Source organism: Mytilus trossulus, chromosome 7 (assembly GCF_036588685.1).
Source record: "Mytilus trossulus isolate FHL-02 chromosome 7, PNRI_Mtr1.1.1.hap1, whole genome shotgun sequence".
Classification (NCBI taxonomy): Eukaryota; Metazoa; Mollusca; class Bivalvia; order Mytilida; family Mytilidae; genus Mytilus; species Mytilus trossulus.
The window spans coordinates 38,773,347-38,792,206 of NC_086379.1; the positions used below are offsets into that span (position 1 = coordinate 38,773,347).

General features: G+C 31.8%; 1 protein-coding gene across 1 annotated transcript; it reads right to left on the bottom strand.

Moving 5' to 3' along the window:
* Positions 1-1,725: 1,725 nt before the first annotated feature.
* Positions 1,726-8,962, bottom strand: LOC134727016 (uncharacterized). The gene is made up of 6 exons (XM_063591402.1): positions 8,891-8,962; positions 7,910-8,084; positions 5,257-5,339; positions 3,443-3,535; positions 2,686-2,706; positions 1,726-2,092 (listed from the first exon to the last, which is right to left on the bottom strand). The coding sequence occupies exons 1-6, from the start codon at positions 8,940-8,942 to the stop codon at positions 1,812-1,814; spliced, it is 705 nt and encodes a 234-aa protein (XP_063447472.1). The 5' UTR covers positions 8,943-8,962; the 3' UTR covers positions 1,726-1,811.
* Between the last annotated feature and the right edge of the window lie 9,898 nt (positions 8,963-18,860).

An 18,860-nucleotide genomic window follows, 5' to 3' on the forward strand; every position in this document is an offset into this window, starting at 1 on the left:
CCGAGGGAAACGCATTAAATATAAGAGGAGAACAACGACATAACACTAAAATGTAACACACACAGAAACGGACCGAGCATCAGACAAAATTCCACGAGAATTACAAATATAACATCAAAACCAAATACACAAATTTGGGATAAACAAGTACCGTGACACGTCTTATCGCAATGTGAATTTACACTAAAAAATAAGGGAAAACAAACGACGCAACGTTAAAATGTAACACACAGAAACGAACTATAATATAACAATGGTCATATTCCTGACTTGGTACAGGACATTATTAAAGGAAAAAAGGTGGGTTGAACCTGGTTTTGTGGCATGCCAAACCTCGCACTTTTATGGCCATGTGAAATATAACATCAAAATGACAACACTACACCACAGGACTACAATATAAATAAATTGGAGAACACAAATGACAAAGAATCACACAAACAACAGCCAACAAAAGGCAACAAGTTTAAAATCTGTATACGATAGAAGTGCATTTTGTCAACCCAAAACCTACTAGTGACGCACAGATACAAAAGTTTGAAAGCCGAAACAAGTACAAAGTTGAACAGCATCGAGGACCAAAAAATTATAAAAAATTGTGCCAAAAACGGCAAGGGATTTTAGGTAGCAAAGTAACCCATTTTTCCATATTTTATGAAATTGGATACTTTGTAACAAGGTTAATAATTATCCAGCTGGTTTTATAATCATGATAATTACAGATTGTTATTTTCGTATCAATAAAAGTAATAGAAGATGTGGTATGATTGCCAATGAGACAACACTCCGAAAAAAAGACCAAAATGACACTGAAATTAACAATGATAAAAACAACTTTAGTTTAATGCATTGAATTGAATTGAATTGGGGTGATTTCCCAAAAATTCAAAACAAAAATCAATCTTAGAACTTTAAACTTTAATCTTTATTGTTGTCTGCTTAAAATTGTGAATGCCTTTTTTAGATACTTGTATACCTATTTCTCACCTTCCAAATAAAGTCCCGACTTTTGTCATAATTTCCAGAAAATATTTTTGACCTGTGTTCAATAACTGGCTTCTTCTCATTTTTCAATTTGGTCATTGTTTAATCGTATACATATGCATTTGCTTCGCAAAGAATCTTTTTCATAGGGTAATTTACCTGTTTTTCCTATTTATCATAGTTTATAATAAATTGGAAATTTAATCTCGTGTAACGTTACGTTTGTGGACTAATATATATTTTAAATGTAAACTGAACAATTTTATTTATCTTGAGCAATAACCCATCCACATTAATTTTCGTCACTTTCAATTTACAAAAACAAATGAACGTCTTTACAGTTTTGGTATATAGCTGGTTTTTTTGCCTCGAAATGACCCTAGATCTATTCCGAATCATTTTTTTGACGTCAAGCATTACTCACTTTTTAATTGTGTCGTCATATGTTTTGAATTATGATAAAATTGTTTACGGAAACCTGTCTGATTTAACGTAATGGTTGACAAATTTGCATACAATTGTAATTACTTTTATTGTTATGAACATTGACATATGTATCAAATGCATACAGACGTCTTTTAGAGAAGCAGAAAAACATGTAGACAATGTTCACTATCAATTGAAAAAATATAACCAAAAAAAACCGCATCCGAATGCAAATTCAACAATGGGAAATCCATTAAAATACTAAACAAATCATAAGGTATCAGTTAACAAAATAATTGAAACACAACTGCCATATTCAATGATGAAAATTTATTCAATTAATCTACAAAATCATCCATATCTGAATTGATTGATATTTGCAGATTATAAAGGAGCACAGCTCATTTGGTATGCTTGTGTGTTTTCTTTTTACAGTGTCTCTTGGTAGATTTCTGTGGTTCAGTTGTTGTTGTCTGTTCAGTTGTTGTTTTCTGTTCAGTTGTTGTCTGTTCAGTTGTAGTTATCTGTTCAGTAGTTGTTGTCTGTTCGGTTGTGGTTGTCGGGCTTTCAGTAGTTGGTACTGGACAGCCTTTTGGAATGACATCATTTACACTACAAACTGTATCAGGTGATTGAGTACATATCGATGGTCTATCACAAGGAATAGAATTGACGGGAGGTGCTGAAAGTATATTGGAAATAGGAGTACAATCTGTAATTTAGTTGTATGAGAATCGTGTGTGTGTTTTATCTTACGATAGTCAATTGTTGGTCAACATATTTTGATGAATTGAATGGTTAATTCCGTTACATCGTTCGACATTTCATTCATATCAGGGAACCCCTGTTATCGTTAATACACGAATAAGACAATGATATGTACCATATCAAAAGGTTTTGTAAAGTACTAGACAATAGTGTAAATGTATACAACACATACAAGAATACATTTTACACTATCTGGAAAGTTATATCTGAGTCCTGGAATTTATCTGGGAATTGGCTTTAACGTCAACTAAAATGGTAACAGAAACAACATTACATATCGTTAATTTGACCCAATTGAAAAAGAAACAGGAAATCAGTTATTCGGATAATTTCAACATCACAACTATGATAGTCATTGATAGTATACTAAACAGACAAATAATAATTATTCTAATACAGAAAAATACTTCAAGATCATAGCATTTAGCTTGTGCTAGTTTTAAAGTTAAGAAAATATATTAACCTTTTTATTTAGATTTGTTTTAATTAAAAAGTTGATGTACTTACATGTTGGTGCTGCACCTGATGCTGCAAAATGAATAAGAGAAATTATCAGAAGGCAAAAATGATATATATTAAATTTCCATTAAAAAAGTGTTTGAGACGTCATTAACTACGGATTTAAAGATATTTCTGTATATATTGTGGCTTGATAATTTATAAACAATCATGATTAGAACATGCCTTCTACAACTCCTGTTTATAATTGATACTCAACAAAAAACAAAAAGACGAGTTCTACAAAACATTCCACAGAAATTTAAGAGGAGCATACAATACAAAATTAGTGGGATAAGCTAGAAAAGCAAGCAGTGTTTACTCCCACAGTGAAATTCCGATGGCAAATTACAAATAACGGTCCGTTATTGGTTGCGTTTCGTGATCAAGTAAATAGGAAAAAGGGAACAGGATGATAATTAACAGTTATATACAGGTATATATGGTAGGATAGCATGACATTTCAATGAAAAGTATAAGGATAGTTAAATACCGACACTAAAGTGAATACGCATAAACTTCACAAACAAATGAAAATCGAAATTAGTTTGTTTTATCAACGCTGTGTAATTGAATATATGTATATAATAATTAAAGCATTCGAATCAAATACATTGGTCATAGTTATTCATGTTGTTATCTGTCTTTATTAAACTAATTGCCTCAAATTTTCCTCTTGATATCTGCATCTCTTTTCATTAATTTTATATTATCAATCAATTGCATGTTAGAAGACATTTCCATGGATTCCATGAAATGTTCTTACCCACAGCTTCCGAAATGGAACCAGATCCGCTACAAATTTGACATATAAATGTATCTGTCAATTCTCCTGCATGGTTTGGAAGGAAATGTGCAGCTGAAAGATGATCAATAATTTTGTAAACTGCATCGAAACTTTAAAAGTGTAAATGGTAGTGGAGAAATGAATCACGAAATACACATCGATACAATTTATTGATTTATTTTGAAAGATTTCATCGTTTTCCCTATAATTATCATTATGTATTGTGAGTTTATGAGAGTATCATTCATGGAAAAGAGATGTTGGGACCTGCAACATAACAATTGTATCACTAAAGCTAGACATAAGTATCGGACGTATATCGAATCTGTTTTTGGTGGAGGCACCTATGTCAAATTGGATTGTCACCATTTATGTAAAATTTATCTCTTAACATTACAAATATATGATATGTTTTTAAGTATGAGATAGGTCAGATACATAAGTAAAATATCAAGTCTGGACGTTTTTATTTCCCAATGTGTTGACATTGGTCATCACTTGATATTATAATATTAAGTTAAATTGTTGTGCTGTATGCTTTTGATTGGCCTAATTCCTTCGATTATGTTCAGCTATTCTTGTGTGTCTATTGTAGCTATAAATACATATTACAAATGCCCTTTGTGTAATGCAGCAAACTGTCTCCACTCCGGATGTTAATGAAGTATAGATTCTTACATTGATACCAGTGGATTATCGGATTTATCAAATCGAGAAAGTTCGATTATCAATTTTAAAGACCGAGTCGCCTCGGATTTAGACTCTGTATTGCTTCAAAAATACATTTTCTGTTTTTGTTTACCGAAAATCCCCTTGGAGTGCCTTTCATATTGCACGAAGTTGTCAATTTCATTAACACATGTTAGCATATTTTAATCCATCCAGTTGGCTGAAAAGATCATGATCGTGACCCTTAAAATCATCCAATGAACTTTTGAAATCACCAGCAATCACACGTTGATTAATTTTCTTTATACAATGGGTTCGGAAAGGGATAAATTTCCATAGAATCAGAGAACGACGCTTCTCATATAATACAGGACAATTACATATGTGTTTCTGTTATGTGAATATAGAAATTATCAAATTCCAACGGAAACTGACTGCTATTTAAGTATGTTGTGAAAAAGGTAGAACGAGATTAAAGGAATATTGAATACGATGTATATTGTTTTTACTTTGTACATGTTGTAATCGGTTTTTATTGCTTAACATTACTGTTCTCATATTACATTCTGTTACTGATATTAACGGTACAAATATTAAATCGCCAGACGCATTCTCCTATAAAATAATTACTCTTCACTTGTTCATGTACTTAGATATTCTCGAAATTATAAATTTTAGATTAAGTGTTCTTGAACTAGGTATGGTTGGTATTTTCTTATGATTTATTTACAGTTGTGTCATGTTGGGTCCATTTATTGATGAATTGACATATGCGATATGTGATGTGTGCATCCTCCAGGCTCGTACTGTGACTTGATGGTGCTCAAAATAATTTTGTTATGCATCTAAATGATAATTGCCTTATTAACAAAGATGGCAGATCTCCACACTTTTATAACTAAATATTTCAACGGATATATAAAAACAGAAACTCTAATAAATTCATTGTCATGTACATGATGTATGTCCTTATCAGGTTTATGTTCTATGTATTTTTACATGACAGAATACAAACATAAAACTTATTATCCAAACATATTTAGATATCTTAAATGAAATATATCTCAAGTTTAATTTTATAATCCTATGAAATATTATGATGATCATAAAATATCAAAACGTACTTGCACTTCTAATCAGAAACCTCAATGGATATTCGAGATCATAAAAGATCGGTGTACAAAAATAAAAGTCTGCTATAGTTAATCTGAAATCAAAATTAAATTAAAAGCATTAAAAAAACATAGGTACTATTAGTTGAAATATCTGTATTAAGATACATCTGTACTAATCTGAAATTAAAGTGTAAATAACTAAAAAATATAAGGATTTATATTAGCCTTAACATCTTTTCAGTGTTTTCCCCTCTTAATCTCTTCATACCGCAATGAAATAAAATAGAGACAACCGAAAACTAACAAAGATTTCGACTAAAACGAGTTGAAACCAAACGCACGCATTTGATCAGTTTTCTTTCTAAGAAATGATGACATCATTATAAATTTCAACAACAGGCTTAATCCACCATTTTCTACATAAGAAAATGTCTGTACCAAGTCAGAAATAAGACAGTTGTTATATCCATCCGTTTGATGTGTTAGAGCTTTTGATTTCGTCATTTGCATAATTGTAGTGACTTTCCGTTGAGAATTTTCTTCGGAGTTCAGCATTTTTGTAATTTTACTTTTCAATATTCATTTTTTATTTTAAAGATTTCAGTTTCAAATTGTTTTTGCTGTCATGGTGAAAACCTAACTAACATGTTAATTAAATCCAACAAATCTAGACTCAATCAAATACGGGCCATAGTTTTAAAAACAATATAAAAGTACGTAATGTAGAGCACTTATATGCCAATCTTAATGTTCAGGGTGACAAAACAATTGCATTGTTATTTCACTTTCCAAGTACCAGATTCGCATTTCGACAATTGATATCTCTTTAGTGTTGCTCGATATCAAAATATATGAAAATCCAGTTTCTAATAAAACTGGCATTTCTGTTATGTAAGTGGTTATGTCCCAGACCATATGAGTATTTAATAACTGAGTCAAGTTTATTTTAGATACAAATGTTTATTACAACTTAACATAACTGAACACGAATTCATATAAAAAGTTCAATTGTAATTGTTTTAAAATTCAAGATTTTCATAATTTAAAGTCACGTTACTTAATCTGTTTATCTCCCGTATTAAGCATGTTGGTGAGTAAAACATGCAATTGAATTATGCTTACTAAAATTGAAGTTATCCGAAGTAAACATAATGTTGAAATTTATTAGAATATTGAGGAATTTTACTACAAATAAAGTCATCAATCGATTAAAAGAAAACTAATCCGGGTTACAAGCTAAAACTGTAGTAAACTCATAAAAGAGGAACACAAAAACCCAGAAAATCTGAAGTGCAACAAAATTTTAACGACAATGCAACACCCACAGAAACGAACTGTAAGTTAACAATGTTTTTTTCTTAAAAAACGTCAAATGTCTGCAACGCAGTAATAAAAGAAACTCTTAAACTGTGTTTCAGGTTACAGAGATGTTAAGATAACTACGAGAAGACCTAGACATCCAAGAACACAGGCGGAGTGGAACAGGTTCATGGATCACTTTATAATTTGAAAGCATCAAACAGAAGAAATTTCTTTGCTATCACAAAACAATCAAGCTGGCTTTAAACTTGCTAGCAAGAGCTCCAAATGCAAAGAAACATGCATACACAGATCATTTAACTATACAGACCTTAACGTTCCTTGTGACAGTAAGTGTCACCCTATGTGAGAGTGCAAACAATAATATAGATATATATATATAAATATACAAACTCCTAACGGGAAGGATTGTGCCTGATCTTCATATGATGAAATCATACTCTTTCAGTCAGTTCAATTGAAGTCTGGAGCTGGCATGTCAGTTAACTGCTAGTAGTCTGTTGTTATTTATGTTCTATTGTCATTTTGTTTATTTTCTTTGATTACATCTTCTGACTGACATCTGACTCGGAATTCTCTTGAACTGAATTTTAATGTGCTTATTGTTATGCGTTTACTTTTCTACATTGGCTAGAGGTATAGTGGGAGTATTGATATCTCACAATCATGTTTAACCCCGCCGCATTTTTGCGCCTGTCCCAAGTCAGGAGCCTCTGGTCTTTGTTAGTCTTGTATTATTTTAATTCTAGTTTCTTGTGTACAATTAGTATGGCGTTCATTATCACTGAACTAGTATATATTTGTTTAGGGGCCAACTCAAGGACGCCTCCTGGTGCGGGAATTTCTCGCTACATTGATGATCTGTTGGTGACCTTCTGCTGTTGTTTTTTTCTACGGTCGAGTTGTTGTCTCTTTCAAACATTCCCCATTTCCATTCTCAATTTTACATGTATTTTCAATTAAATGAACGTTCACTTTGGCTCTTAATTCATCTAACTGCAATACAATTAATTTGTAAAACCCAATAAAATATTTGGATGAATGTTTGTCTAAATACATGTATACCAAAATGGCCCAAACAACTGTATAGTTCAGCCCGTACTAGACCATATTTATATACGGTACATACTCATATGTCCGACCGTATATGTATGAATAGACCGTTCGAGTAAACTCATACGGTCTGGACAATACTCATACGGTTGGTATACTCATATAGTCTGGATCAGTCATCTCTTATTTTACTCAATAATAGAATTAAAGAGTAAATGTCAAGAGAGCAATGATGAGTTAAATTTATTCACAACATAAAGGCTCATAAAATATTTAAACATTTACATACTTGAAAATAAGAAAGCGTTCTGTTATTTGATAACACTGATAGGGTTTTCCGTCTACATTACTTGATTGACCATCACTTCCAAATTCCAAATTATTAACGTATATTCCGTTTTTATACGCGTTAAATGTTTTATTGCGCCATGGACATGGGAAACTACAAGGAAATTCTGTCATACCTGGAATATTGAATAGATAATTCATTGGGAAGTGATGTAAACATGGGTACACTATCATTTTATTTTGGTTTGTTTAAATGTGTTAGTTGATTGTTTCCAGCATGTTCTTAATACTACATTCGGCCTTCTTTATACCTTTTGTTTAATGGCTGATAAAACTTACAGTATAATTCAACAAATTAGAAATAATCTTCATTATAACAACAGTCATGACAAAACTCCGATGTCATTCGGATTCAAAATTGTCGTTCAACACAGTTTAGTACATTCCGTCATCATTCAATAATACTTACAAAAACGTATTCATAACCTTATCTTTTCCACAAGTTATTCTAAACTATTTCGGCTCTTGAAAACAGTTAATTCATACAGAGTACTAAATATGGATTTTTAATTTTTCCTAATTTTTGCTCTTTTTTTTTAGTCTTCTCTTATAACATTCTATTCTTATTATTTTAGGTCAGCGTGAAGTATTAGATTAAGTACGGTAAGTCTGAAAGTTTGGACGTTTGGTCAACTGTTTACAGTAGTTATTCTCTTATATTTTTGCTTTAAAATATCGATTATACTGACTTTTAGAAACGCATTGACGAGTAAAAGAAAGTCATTGCTAAGCAAGCAAGTTTATACATGATCCTTTACCAAACATCAATGCAAAATATTTTAAAACGCCAAAAGTAGTGTTTGTCCATTTGTAAGCACATATTTATTAAACCGTTATCTTTTCTTTTTCTGACTTTTATTAACATACATTCTAACAAAAAATGTTCTTTTAACAAAAAGAATTACGTCAGTTAATGTCTTACCTGCAGAAATTTGGAACATCAAATACAAATATACCAACAATTGTTTGTGCATTTTGCTTGCTCTTAACAGTACGTCAGTATATAACGTTGATAAAGATGATGTGATATCTCTGTTAATATATATTCATGTATTGTTTCGTTTTTTTATAAGTCTGTTGCAATTGATTAATACCTCATATGCCTTTTATTTTATTTTTTTTGAAACACGTTGTACTTTACAAATAATATAATATATGTTTTTTACAAACCGTTGAAGCTGTCATCTTCGTTGGTTACATTAAAAAACAAATAATCAATTGTAAATACATGTTTGAGTTATTTGACAGCAAGTGAAGACAATGCCTTTTGTTTTCTAATTAATGGATAATTTTCAAGCAGGTATGTCCATATGATCTTCTCAAATTTCTGCTATATATTGAGAAGAGCGAATTTGGACACTGTTCTAACGTTAAAATAGTAATGCAGAAGTGTTAGTGTTAAGTAACGCCCAAGACCAATTAAACTCAAATTTAAAGAATATAAATAAGAAAACATCAAATGTTATTGAATCTCTCGAGTTTAAATCTAAAGTTAGAAAAAAGTGTGCTTCAAAATAGAATCATATTTAAAACAGTGTGGTCCTGTCCATTGATTGACGACCTAAATTAACCCATTGACTGGGACAGATTACATTTTGTAGGTGAACGTTTGTCTGTAACGACCATTGCTCACTTCTTACTTATTAAAGAATTTAAACTGTGGGGTCACCAAAGGCTCTTAACGCCTTTAATAATAAAATAATTCGAAAAATGATTCAGGAATAACCTTTATGTTTTGATTTATATTATTGATATAAATCAACACATCGTATTATTCCGGATTCGTTTTTCGAATTGCTTTATTTAGGTGTTGAGAACCTTTGGTGACCCCACATATTCAGTGTCTTTAACAAGTACATAGTGAGCAGTGATTGTAACCAAAAAACGTTCACCTAATCTGTCACAGTCAATGGGATAATTTGGGTCGGCAATCAATGGCCAGGACCACACTGTTTTGAATATGATTCTATAAGTACAAATATTTAATACAAAAAATGTAATGACTAAGTCTTATATGCAAGACTTTTTTATTAGTTGTTAATGGCTTTGAACTAGCTGTCAGATAACTGCGAGTACTCTCAGATCTGTTCATTGTGTCTTTTTGTGTCGGGATGTATAAGTACCCGGCCACGTCCACTTGTATTTTTTGTCTATCTGATGAGTTGAGCCTTTTTCAACTGATTTTTATAGTTCGTTCTTATAATGTACTGCTATACCACTGTCCCATGTTAGGGGAAGGGTTGGGGTCCCGCTAACATGTTTAACCCCGCCACATCATTTATGTATGTGCCTGTCCGAAGTCAGGAGCCTGTAATTCAGTGGTTGTCGTTTGTTTATGTGTTACATATTTGTTTTTTATTCATTTTTTTACATAAATAAGGCCGTTATTTTTCTCGTTTGCATTGTTTTACATTGTCTTCTTGGGGCCTTTTATAGCTGACTATATGCGGTATGGGCTTTGCTCATTGTTGAAGGCCGTACGGTGACCTATAGTTGTTTATGTTTGTGTCATTTTGATCTGTTGTGGATAGTTGTCTCATTGGCAATCATAACATCTTCTTTTTTATATAATGAATAAACGTCGCGTTTTTTTGCCTTGCGTATTTCATCTCATTGACACGTTTTAAAGAGTGATCATTGACAATGGAATTCATTGGTACATGTAGACCTTTCGTGTGATATTTGATTTCATCATTCATGTGTATCTAGTCAAAACTTAACTTCAAAGGTTTAAAGTGAAAATAAAAGTTGTTTAAGTCTTTTGCAATTTACATGTAATGCTAGACTTAGAAAGCATCTTTGATACTTCAGAAACTCAGAGAATGAGTTTGGCAATGATACCAAAAATAAATCAAATAGAATAAGCGTCTGTCTGGTGTTGTTAATTTTGTCCCGTTCACACTGATTTTTAAATGTGGTCTTTTGTAATGTGAATCATCAGTACTCTTAGTACAAATGTAATTGAGGTAACAAGTCAATTCAAATATAAAGGGTCCTATCTCATATATTAAAGAAAATAGGCGTTTCTTTTTTATACACAAATGAAATGAAATTGAAAACGTATCAAAACTGTTATAACTTAAGAAATAAATCTGAAACGAAAGAAAGCTGTTGCTGTTGTGATGTGTTCATAGTTGATAAATTGAATAAGTCGTAAACAAATAGTAATTTAAAGATGTCATGTAAACTGCAAAGATAATTCAAAACAAGACAAATGCATATCGGTAACATTTGGATTATGTCAAAGAGACAACAACTGACCACTGGTCAGACAACAGTCGAAGGCGATCAACGGGTCTTTAACGCAGAAAAAAATTTCCCGCACCGAGGTGGACCTCAACCGACGCCTAAATAGAATCTAAAAAATATATCAATCAACCATAATAATTTGTGATTATGATGAAGATTCAACACAAGTACAGTAAAATGAATCAGGAACAATACACTCATTTGAGGAATTTTTACCATAAAAAATCTATTTATCGCGTGAAATTTGTAAATCAAACTTTTTGCAAAATATGTTACATTGATGTTTTTCATCCGATTCATATGACTAATTTATGAAACTTTTTGTAACTGTTTTATCGATAATGTAAGGCAGATGTTGCTGTTTGAAATAGATATTGTTTAACAAAACATGAATTTAAATACATATGTAATAAAGTCTAAAATTAATTAAGGGAAAACGTAAAAACTGCATATGTAAGGTAACTAATGACAATGGCAAACATGAATTAGTTTTTCATCTCTACTTATATTGAAATATTCCATTACAAGTTAAATTTCACCAAAAGAAATGAAAGTGATACTAAATTCAGGGATCCCGCTAACATGTTTAACCCCAACACATTATTTATGTATGTGCCTGTCCCAAGTCAGTAGCCTGTAATGCAGTGGTTTTCGTTTGTTTATGTGTTACATATTTGTTTTTCGTTCATTTCTTTTTATATGAATAAGGCCGTTATTTTTCTCGTTTGATTTGTTTCACATTGTTATATCGGGGCCTTTTATAGCTGACTACGCGGTATAGGTTTTGCTAATGGTCGAAGGCCGTACGGTGACCTTTTCTTGTTAATGTCTGTGTCTTTTTGTTTTTTTGTGGACAGTTGTCTTATTGGTAATCATACCACATCTTCTTTTTTATATGCCTTGTTTTGAAAGAATTTAGAAATACCCAACTCTGTTAAGGATGATTTTTACTTTTAATCGACCATGCGATTCTATTCATTATATATTAGGGCTGATTGAATAGTGATTACTATCCGCAGCATCAGCACAAAGTACCTTTATCGTGTCGATTCATACTTAGGTTGTGAGGTGTTTGAAAATGACTTCAATATGTAAAAGAAGTACAAAACAACAAGGAATGATGATAAAAAGGGACATATAATTCATTCTGTTCCGTGACATGTTATGAATATTCGACAGAGCTTTGAATATTAGTGACGATAAAAAGTCACGTATACTGAAATATTTTAATTTCTGAATGAATAAAACAAAAAACTGAGCAATGACATACTACGTAAATGTTAGTCCCGTGGTTCGTCTAGATCATCACCGTTAAAATCAAACACTCTATTAAACAAGTGTAAAGACACTAAATCAATTCAGGGAAACGTATAAAATATATAAGTGCCATCATTTGTTTTGTTATCAAATTAGTAAAACCTTATAGAATTACAACTTTGAGTCCAGTCACAGGCAAAAGAAAGTTTATTTTGATATAAAACAGGGCAAATAAACCTCAGCGAATTATCAGACTATTTTGAGCTTATTAAAGAGGGACGAAAGATACCAAAGGGACAGTCAAACGCATAAATCTAAAACAAATTGACAACGCCATGGCTAAAAATGAAAAAGACAAAAAGACAAACAATATAACACATGTCACAACATAGAAAACAAAAGAATAAACAATATAAATCAATCTTATACACGTCGTTGTAAAAACTTAGATACTGTATTTGTGTTTAACTTTTACTGATCACAAGCATTTATGGTCAATCGATATGTTTTGATCGCTTACACTTTATATATTAGGTATTCGTATTGTCGTAATTGTTGGTTTCTAATCATATGTAATTGATAAAACAAAAATGATTTATTTGTTTACTTATATTAATGTCTTTTGATTGAGTTAGGTGATTTTAATTAATATTTGATAGTGTGCCTTTCTATATTTTGATGTCACACCATTAATTCAGCTAAAGATGCATGAAGTTTGATATAGGAAAAAAGGGGGGTCCGAACCCAGGATAAAAAGGGGGGTCCAGCTACATGTCCCCTTTCAAATGCATTTGATAGAGTCAAAAACAAAACGTCTATAATTCACCAACGTCATACAAGAACAACATTAGTTAAGATCAAATATGTGACTATAAAGATCATAATTGAAGACCTGATATAGTTTATACATATAATCTGCTATGTGGCACATCAAGAGGCTCCATACATCAGCATTTATAGTTTGCATGGTATGATTCATACTTCCAAGTAGCGACTCGATAATTTCGTCATCATCTTGATTAAAGAAACGAACGGAATCCTCTCCGTCAAGAATATCAACAATTTTGTAGAACATTTCTGTCCGAATTTGTAAAAGAGATGTACAGCAAAGTATATAATGCATAGTAAGTTACACAAGGAGCATTTGCCTGTTTGAATAGTTATGGCTCCTAATTTCACAAGCGTCATAAATTTTGAATTTAGTGATGGATAACTTACCGCTAGTCGTAACAAACGATGCTCCATCAAACAAGTATGTATTTTATGGTACCGCTTAAGTTCTGGTCGCCGTTCAACTGAGTGTTTCCATTTGTTTTCTTCGTATATGTCTAAAGTCTGTTTTACAATTTTGCTCCACAGTAGCTTGTCTGAAAAAAAAAAGTTTTCAACAAAAACAACAAATTCATATTTCATCAAAATTTTGATATGATCGTAAGTCAATGAAATTTGACTGGCCTCACCGGTTAATATTTGTCCCATACGAAAATTAAACATCCGTTTATGTATTGTTGTCGATTTTGCACGATACAGTCTCCCAAAAAACAAAAGCATCATTTTATCAGTATATCCTTCGACAGACCACAAACCAACATTACTAATACAAGAGTCAGTCGGACTACGTTTATCCATCATTAGTATAAATCTGACGAAATATCTTTGAGTTATTTCCAACATTTCAGTTTCACGGTAGGGTAGCTGACCCCAACTTTCACATCCATAAAGTGCAGTTGTAAGAATAACTCTTTTCCATATCAAGTTATTAGTTAAGGCACTCATCCCTCGTGGATTAACACCAACAGTATATAGTGAGTGAAGTTTCTGTTTTAACTTTTTACTGGATTTATCTGATCTATCGAAAGTTTTTCCATCTGAGCTAATAAGTGTTCCAGCGTAAGTACATGTACGTTTTCTTTCGAGTACAATATTACCTAGGTTAAGACATGCTGCAGAGTCATAATTGTTGCGAGTCTCTTTTGGTGGTGTAAAAGTCAAAACACTACTTTTCGATGCATTATATTTTAACCGCCATTTGAGCGCATAGCTGTTAACAACGTTTAATAATGTATGAACACCATTTACAGTTGCGCTTAATAAAGTTGTGTCATCAGCTCACAAGATTGTTGGTATGCTTATCGGGCATACTAGTAGTCCACAATGTGTCGATAAGAGTTCACAAATCAAGTCATTGATAAATAAGGAAAATAACCAGGCAGACAACACACGGCCTTGACCTACTCCTTGTTCAATCCGAAACACTTGACTTGTTAGTCCACTATGCTGCACATGTGCTTTTGCAGTTTTATACGACATATTTATCAGATTCCACAATTGAATTCCAATTTGGTTCAGTTTGTAAAGTAGGCCATCTTGCCACACTCGGTCAAAGTCCTTTTCGTTGTCGAGAAAAATGGCATAAACAATCGAATTACGTTCAAGATAATAATGAATTGCTTCTTTCAAGGTGTAAATAGCTGGTATCGCACCATGTTCTTTTACAAATCCAAACTGGAGTGGATATGGATTCAAACTATTGATATCAACAAGGAGTTTATGAATACGATTCAAAATTATTTCATCAAACAGTTTTCCTAATGAAGAAGTTAAAGTAACTGCACGATATATAACTATTTGGATTTGTTTTGTCTTTATTATTTCCTTTATAAAGAGGTATAACTTCTCCATGTCTAAAGGATAAAGGTAAGTATTCTTGTTCGAGAATTAAATTATATAAAACACTCAGATGTTTTAATAAGTTTTCACCACCATATAGTATGTGTTCATTTGATATATAATCTTGTCCTGGCGATTTACCGGCTTTCAATGTTCGTACCTGATCCTTGATTTCATCTACAGTAATCGGTTTGTCGAGAGTATCAATATAACCTTTGTATTTATTGTTGAACAGATCATGAACTTTTTTGGAAATTTTCCCGTAAAATTGTTTGTCAAAGCAGTTCTCTTCTTTTATAGAGTATAAATTTTCAAAATATTTCCCCCATAACATACATATATCTCCAGGTGTCGTTGCTTCGGTATCGTCATAAACAAGTTTATCTGTTGTCGGTCCCTGTTTCCTCATTTTACGTGCAGTTCTGAAAAATTCTCCGATGTCAACTTCTGCCGCATTTTTAATGTCCTCATACTTTTCCTCTCGCCATAGTTTTTCGGCCTGACGTTTACGTTTCCTGAAAATTCTTTTTTTATCTTTATATTCTTTGTAAAAGCGGTTAGATTTGTTACGAGGCTTGTTGTTATTTTTCCATTCACGACGAGCTTCGCGCTGTTCGTAATGAACTGCATTTAAGTCATTAGATTTCCAGTATGGTTTGAGGTAGTGACGAAACTTTCCACACGGAATATATGCATTCGCCGACATGTGTAGTGCATTAGTTAAACTGTATTATAATGTTCCAGATCATTAATGGTACAATTATCGATTTTAGGTTTGATAATGTCCAAAATTTTATCAATTTCTGTTTGATACATCTTTCTTTCAAATTCATCAGCTTTCGTCCATTTTAAAACATGACGGCCCAATTTGGAGCTTCCTGACGACCCACATAGCAGATCAATGTTCAGAGACATATATATAGGGTAATGATAAGAAAAATCATATGGACAGTCATCTTTCATCCCTAAGTTTGAAATATCATGTTCTAAAATTTCTGGTATACATATATAGTCTATTAACGATTTTTGACTTCTATCTTTATTTATGAAAGTATAATTAGGCCCAGTTACCTCATTCAACAAGTGGGGAATTTTTATATAACGACTATCAAAAAATCATTTCAAAGCATTACTTTTTGTGCTTACATTTTCACAAGATATGTCAACATTAAAATCACCACCTATAATTGTAATATAGTCTTCACTCATTCTATCATAATAACACGATAAAACATCTAAATAATCTAGATATACATCTTGAGAATAATTAGTAGACGGTAATAGAGTGCAAATTACACATATATCTTGAAAAACATCGATTGACAATATCGCACCACATATTCTGTCATTTTGAATTTCTACGGGCTTAATTTTAAAACCTGATGATTTTCTAATCAATATTGCTGTCTCACCCGAGCCCCTTGAACTATTCATGCAAGAGCTACTAATACTATAAACAACATGAAATTCGTCAGCAATATTATGAAGAAAACATACATTAGTTTCATTCAACCAATGTTCAGTAAAAAAACATATATCTGATTGCTTAAGTAAAGTTTGAAAGTACGACACACCGTACATTGCACCCCTCATGTTCCAACATAATAACCTTATCATGACAAAAAATATAAAATATACAATATATAATATAGGTTTTAATTCCATGATTGTTCTGTTTGGTTGTTATTGTTAAAGTTACTATTGTAGGGTACGTATGCTCTCCAGTATACACCCGCTGGCCAGAAGTTTTCGTTCAACTCTACAATCTCAAAGTCACTCTCAACAATGTTTACCGCATTATATATGTAGAATATCCTCTTCCTTCACGCTTCTTAAGTAGTTTTGAAAAAGTTATTTTCACACTTTTTTTTCTGCAAACGATTTTACGGTTCCATTTACAAGTTCATATGGTTTGTCAGCTCGAACATTATAAAGTACAATACGTTTAGTCCTTTTTCGAACTACTCCCCTAAATACTAAAGTATCGCTGTCTGAAACTAATGGTTCAATTGGCTGTCCTTTGTTCCCTTTTGTTATTTGGTCATTACCTGATAATACAACTAGGTTTGACAGAACGTGATTAGGTTTTAGAGTTTGATTAAAACGGTCGTTAGTGTTTTCACTATCATTATCCCTGTACGTTGGGTAATGTCGCTGTTCAGGAGTCACCATGCTCACGCTTTCAATTTGTGCTTCATTTCCAAACTGGTCTGTGTCATTTTCTCGTGTTATAAATTCGGTATTAGGTTTTGATAATTTTGAATCTTTAACAACGTCAGAAAATTGTTTTTTCGACACCATAGACATCTGTTTACATTTTCCATCGATTGCTTCTAAACGATTAAAAATCTTTAAATTTGTTTCTTTTTGTTCTTCGTTTTGTCTGTTTTTATCTTCTGATTTAGGCGAGTGACTTATTTCCAAAAGACGCTTAGTTAACGACTTTAATGCACCCACCTAACACACGGCTGTACTATATATCATTCGAAAGCTGATAATTTGAACTTTCTGTTTTGCCCGGTCGTAAAAAAATCGTACGATGCATTTTCTGTTAAATCAAGATCAAAGGTCATGAACAAAAATCCAATTTTTGCGATTATTAAATAAAACGCTATTTTCTAATTTTTGTACCCTAAAATTTTTCAAAAGATCATATAAACTTTATGGAACATGATACATAATTTCCAAATCAAACAAAAAATAAGAAATTCGATGCGCAAAATTTCCCGAAAATTGAAATTTATCACAAATCCTAAAAAAATGATTTTTTTTCAAAAAGCAAAATATAGCTTGAGGAATCGATATTTGAATGCTAAAAAATAGATATATGTATATACTTGAGGTCAAGGAATATTTGTTTTGTAATTTTAAGATGTTATTATTTATGTTTGTTCATGGAACAGCCTTCTATTGGAGTGTTTGCAGTTGCCCAAAAATCTACCATCTTCAAATAGCGATCATTTTGTTAATTTATGTTAAAATAGCACATCGCTAATTGTGAATATCAGGGAGGGGAATGAGATTTCATAATAAAAGAAGGGATATTTAAAGTTATAACATAGTATATGCGAGGTAATTGAGGTTAAACTGTTTTTTACTAAGTCAAACTTTTTTACTTTTTGTAATTATGCTTAAATGCAAATATGACTTTGCTACTAAATCGTAGGCAACATTGAAATAAGTAACCTTGGTTAGAAACACTTGGTTGTCTAGAGCAGAATGTAAACGAACTAAATAAAATGTGGCTGTTTCTTATTTAGTTCAAAATCGTGTTATATTAAATCATATTAAATGTGTTTAGAAGTTTAATCGCTTTAATTATTTGAATAAAAGATGCTTTGAGAAATTTCTACATATTAAGCTTTTAATATACAAAAGCATGTCATTGTGGATGTAAAACACTATAAGCAGTGTATAATAACAAAATGACAAAGTTAAATACCCTTCTTTACCTTATAAGATCATTCGCTGTTTTAGGAGTGATCGTTTTCATGGTATGCTGTGTTTTGTGGACTGTTGTTCGTCTCTTGGACTTTAATTTTATTTTGTTCATGGTTTTAACTAACTTTATTTGATTCATGGTTTTAGATGTTGATTGTCCTTTTGGTATTTTTAATACTTTAAAGGCATTAAGTTGCAGTAATGAAAATCGGCCAAAAATCACCTCAAAGTAAAATGAAGATAAACGCAATAAGACAAATATCCGCGAAAATACT

Coding starts and splice junctions, on each gene's coding strand:
- LOC134727016 (XM_063591402.1), bottom strand. CDS start 8,942: ATGCACAAACAATTGTTGGTATATTTGTATTTGATGTTCCAAATTTCT. Junction 3,536..5,256: donor GTTTCTGATTAGAAGTGCAA/GTACGTTTTGAT, acceptor ATCATCTTTCAG/CTGCACATTTCCTTCCAAAC. Junction 2,093..2,685: donor ATCAGGTGCAGCACCAACAT/GTAAGTACATCA, acceptor ATATACTTTCAG/CACCTCCCGTCAATTCTATT.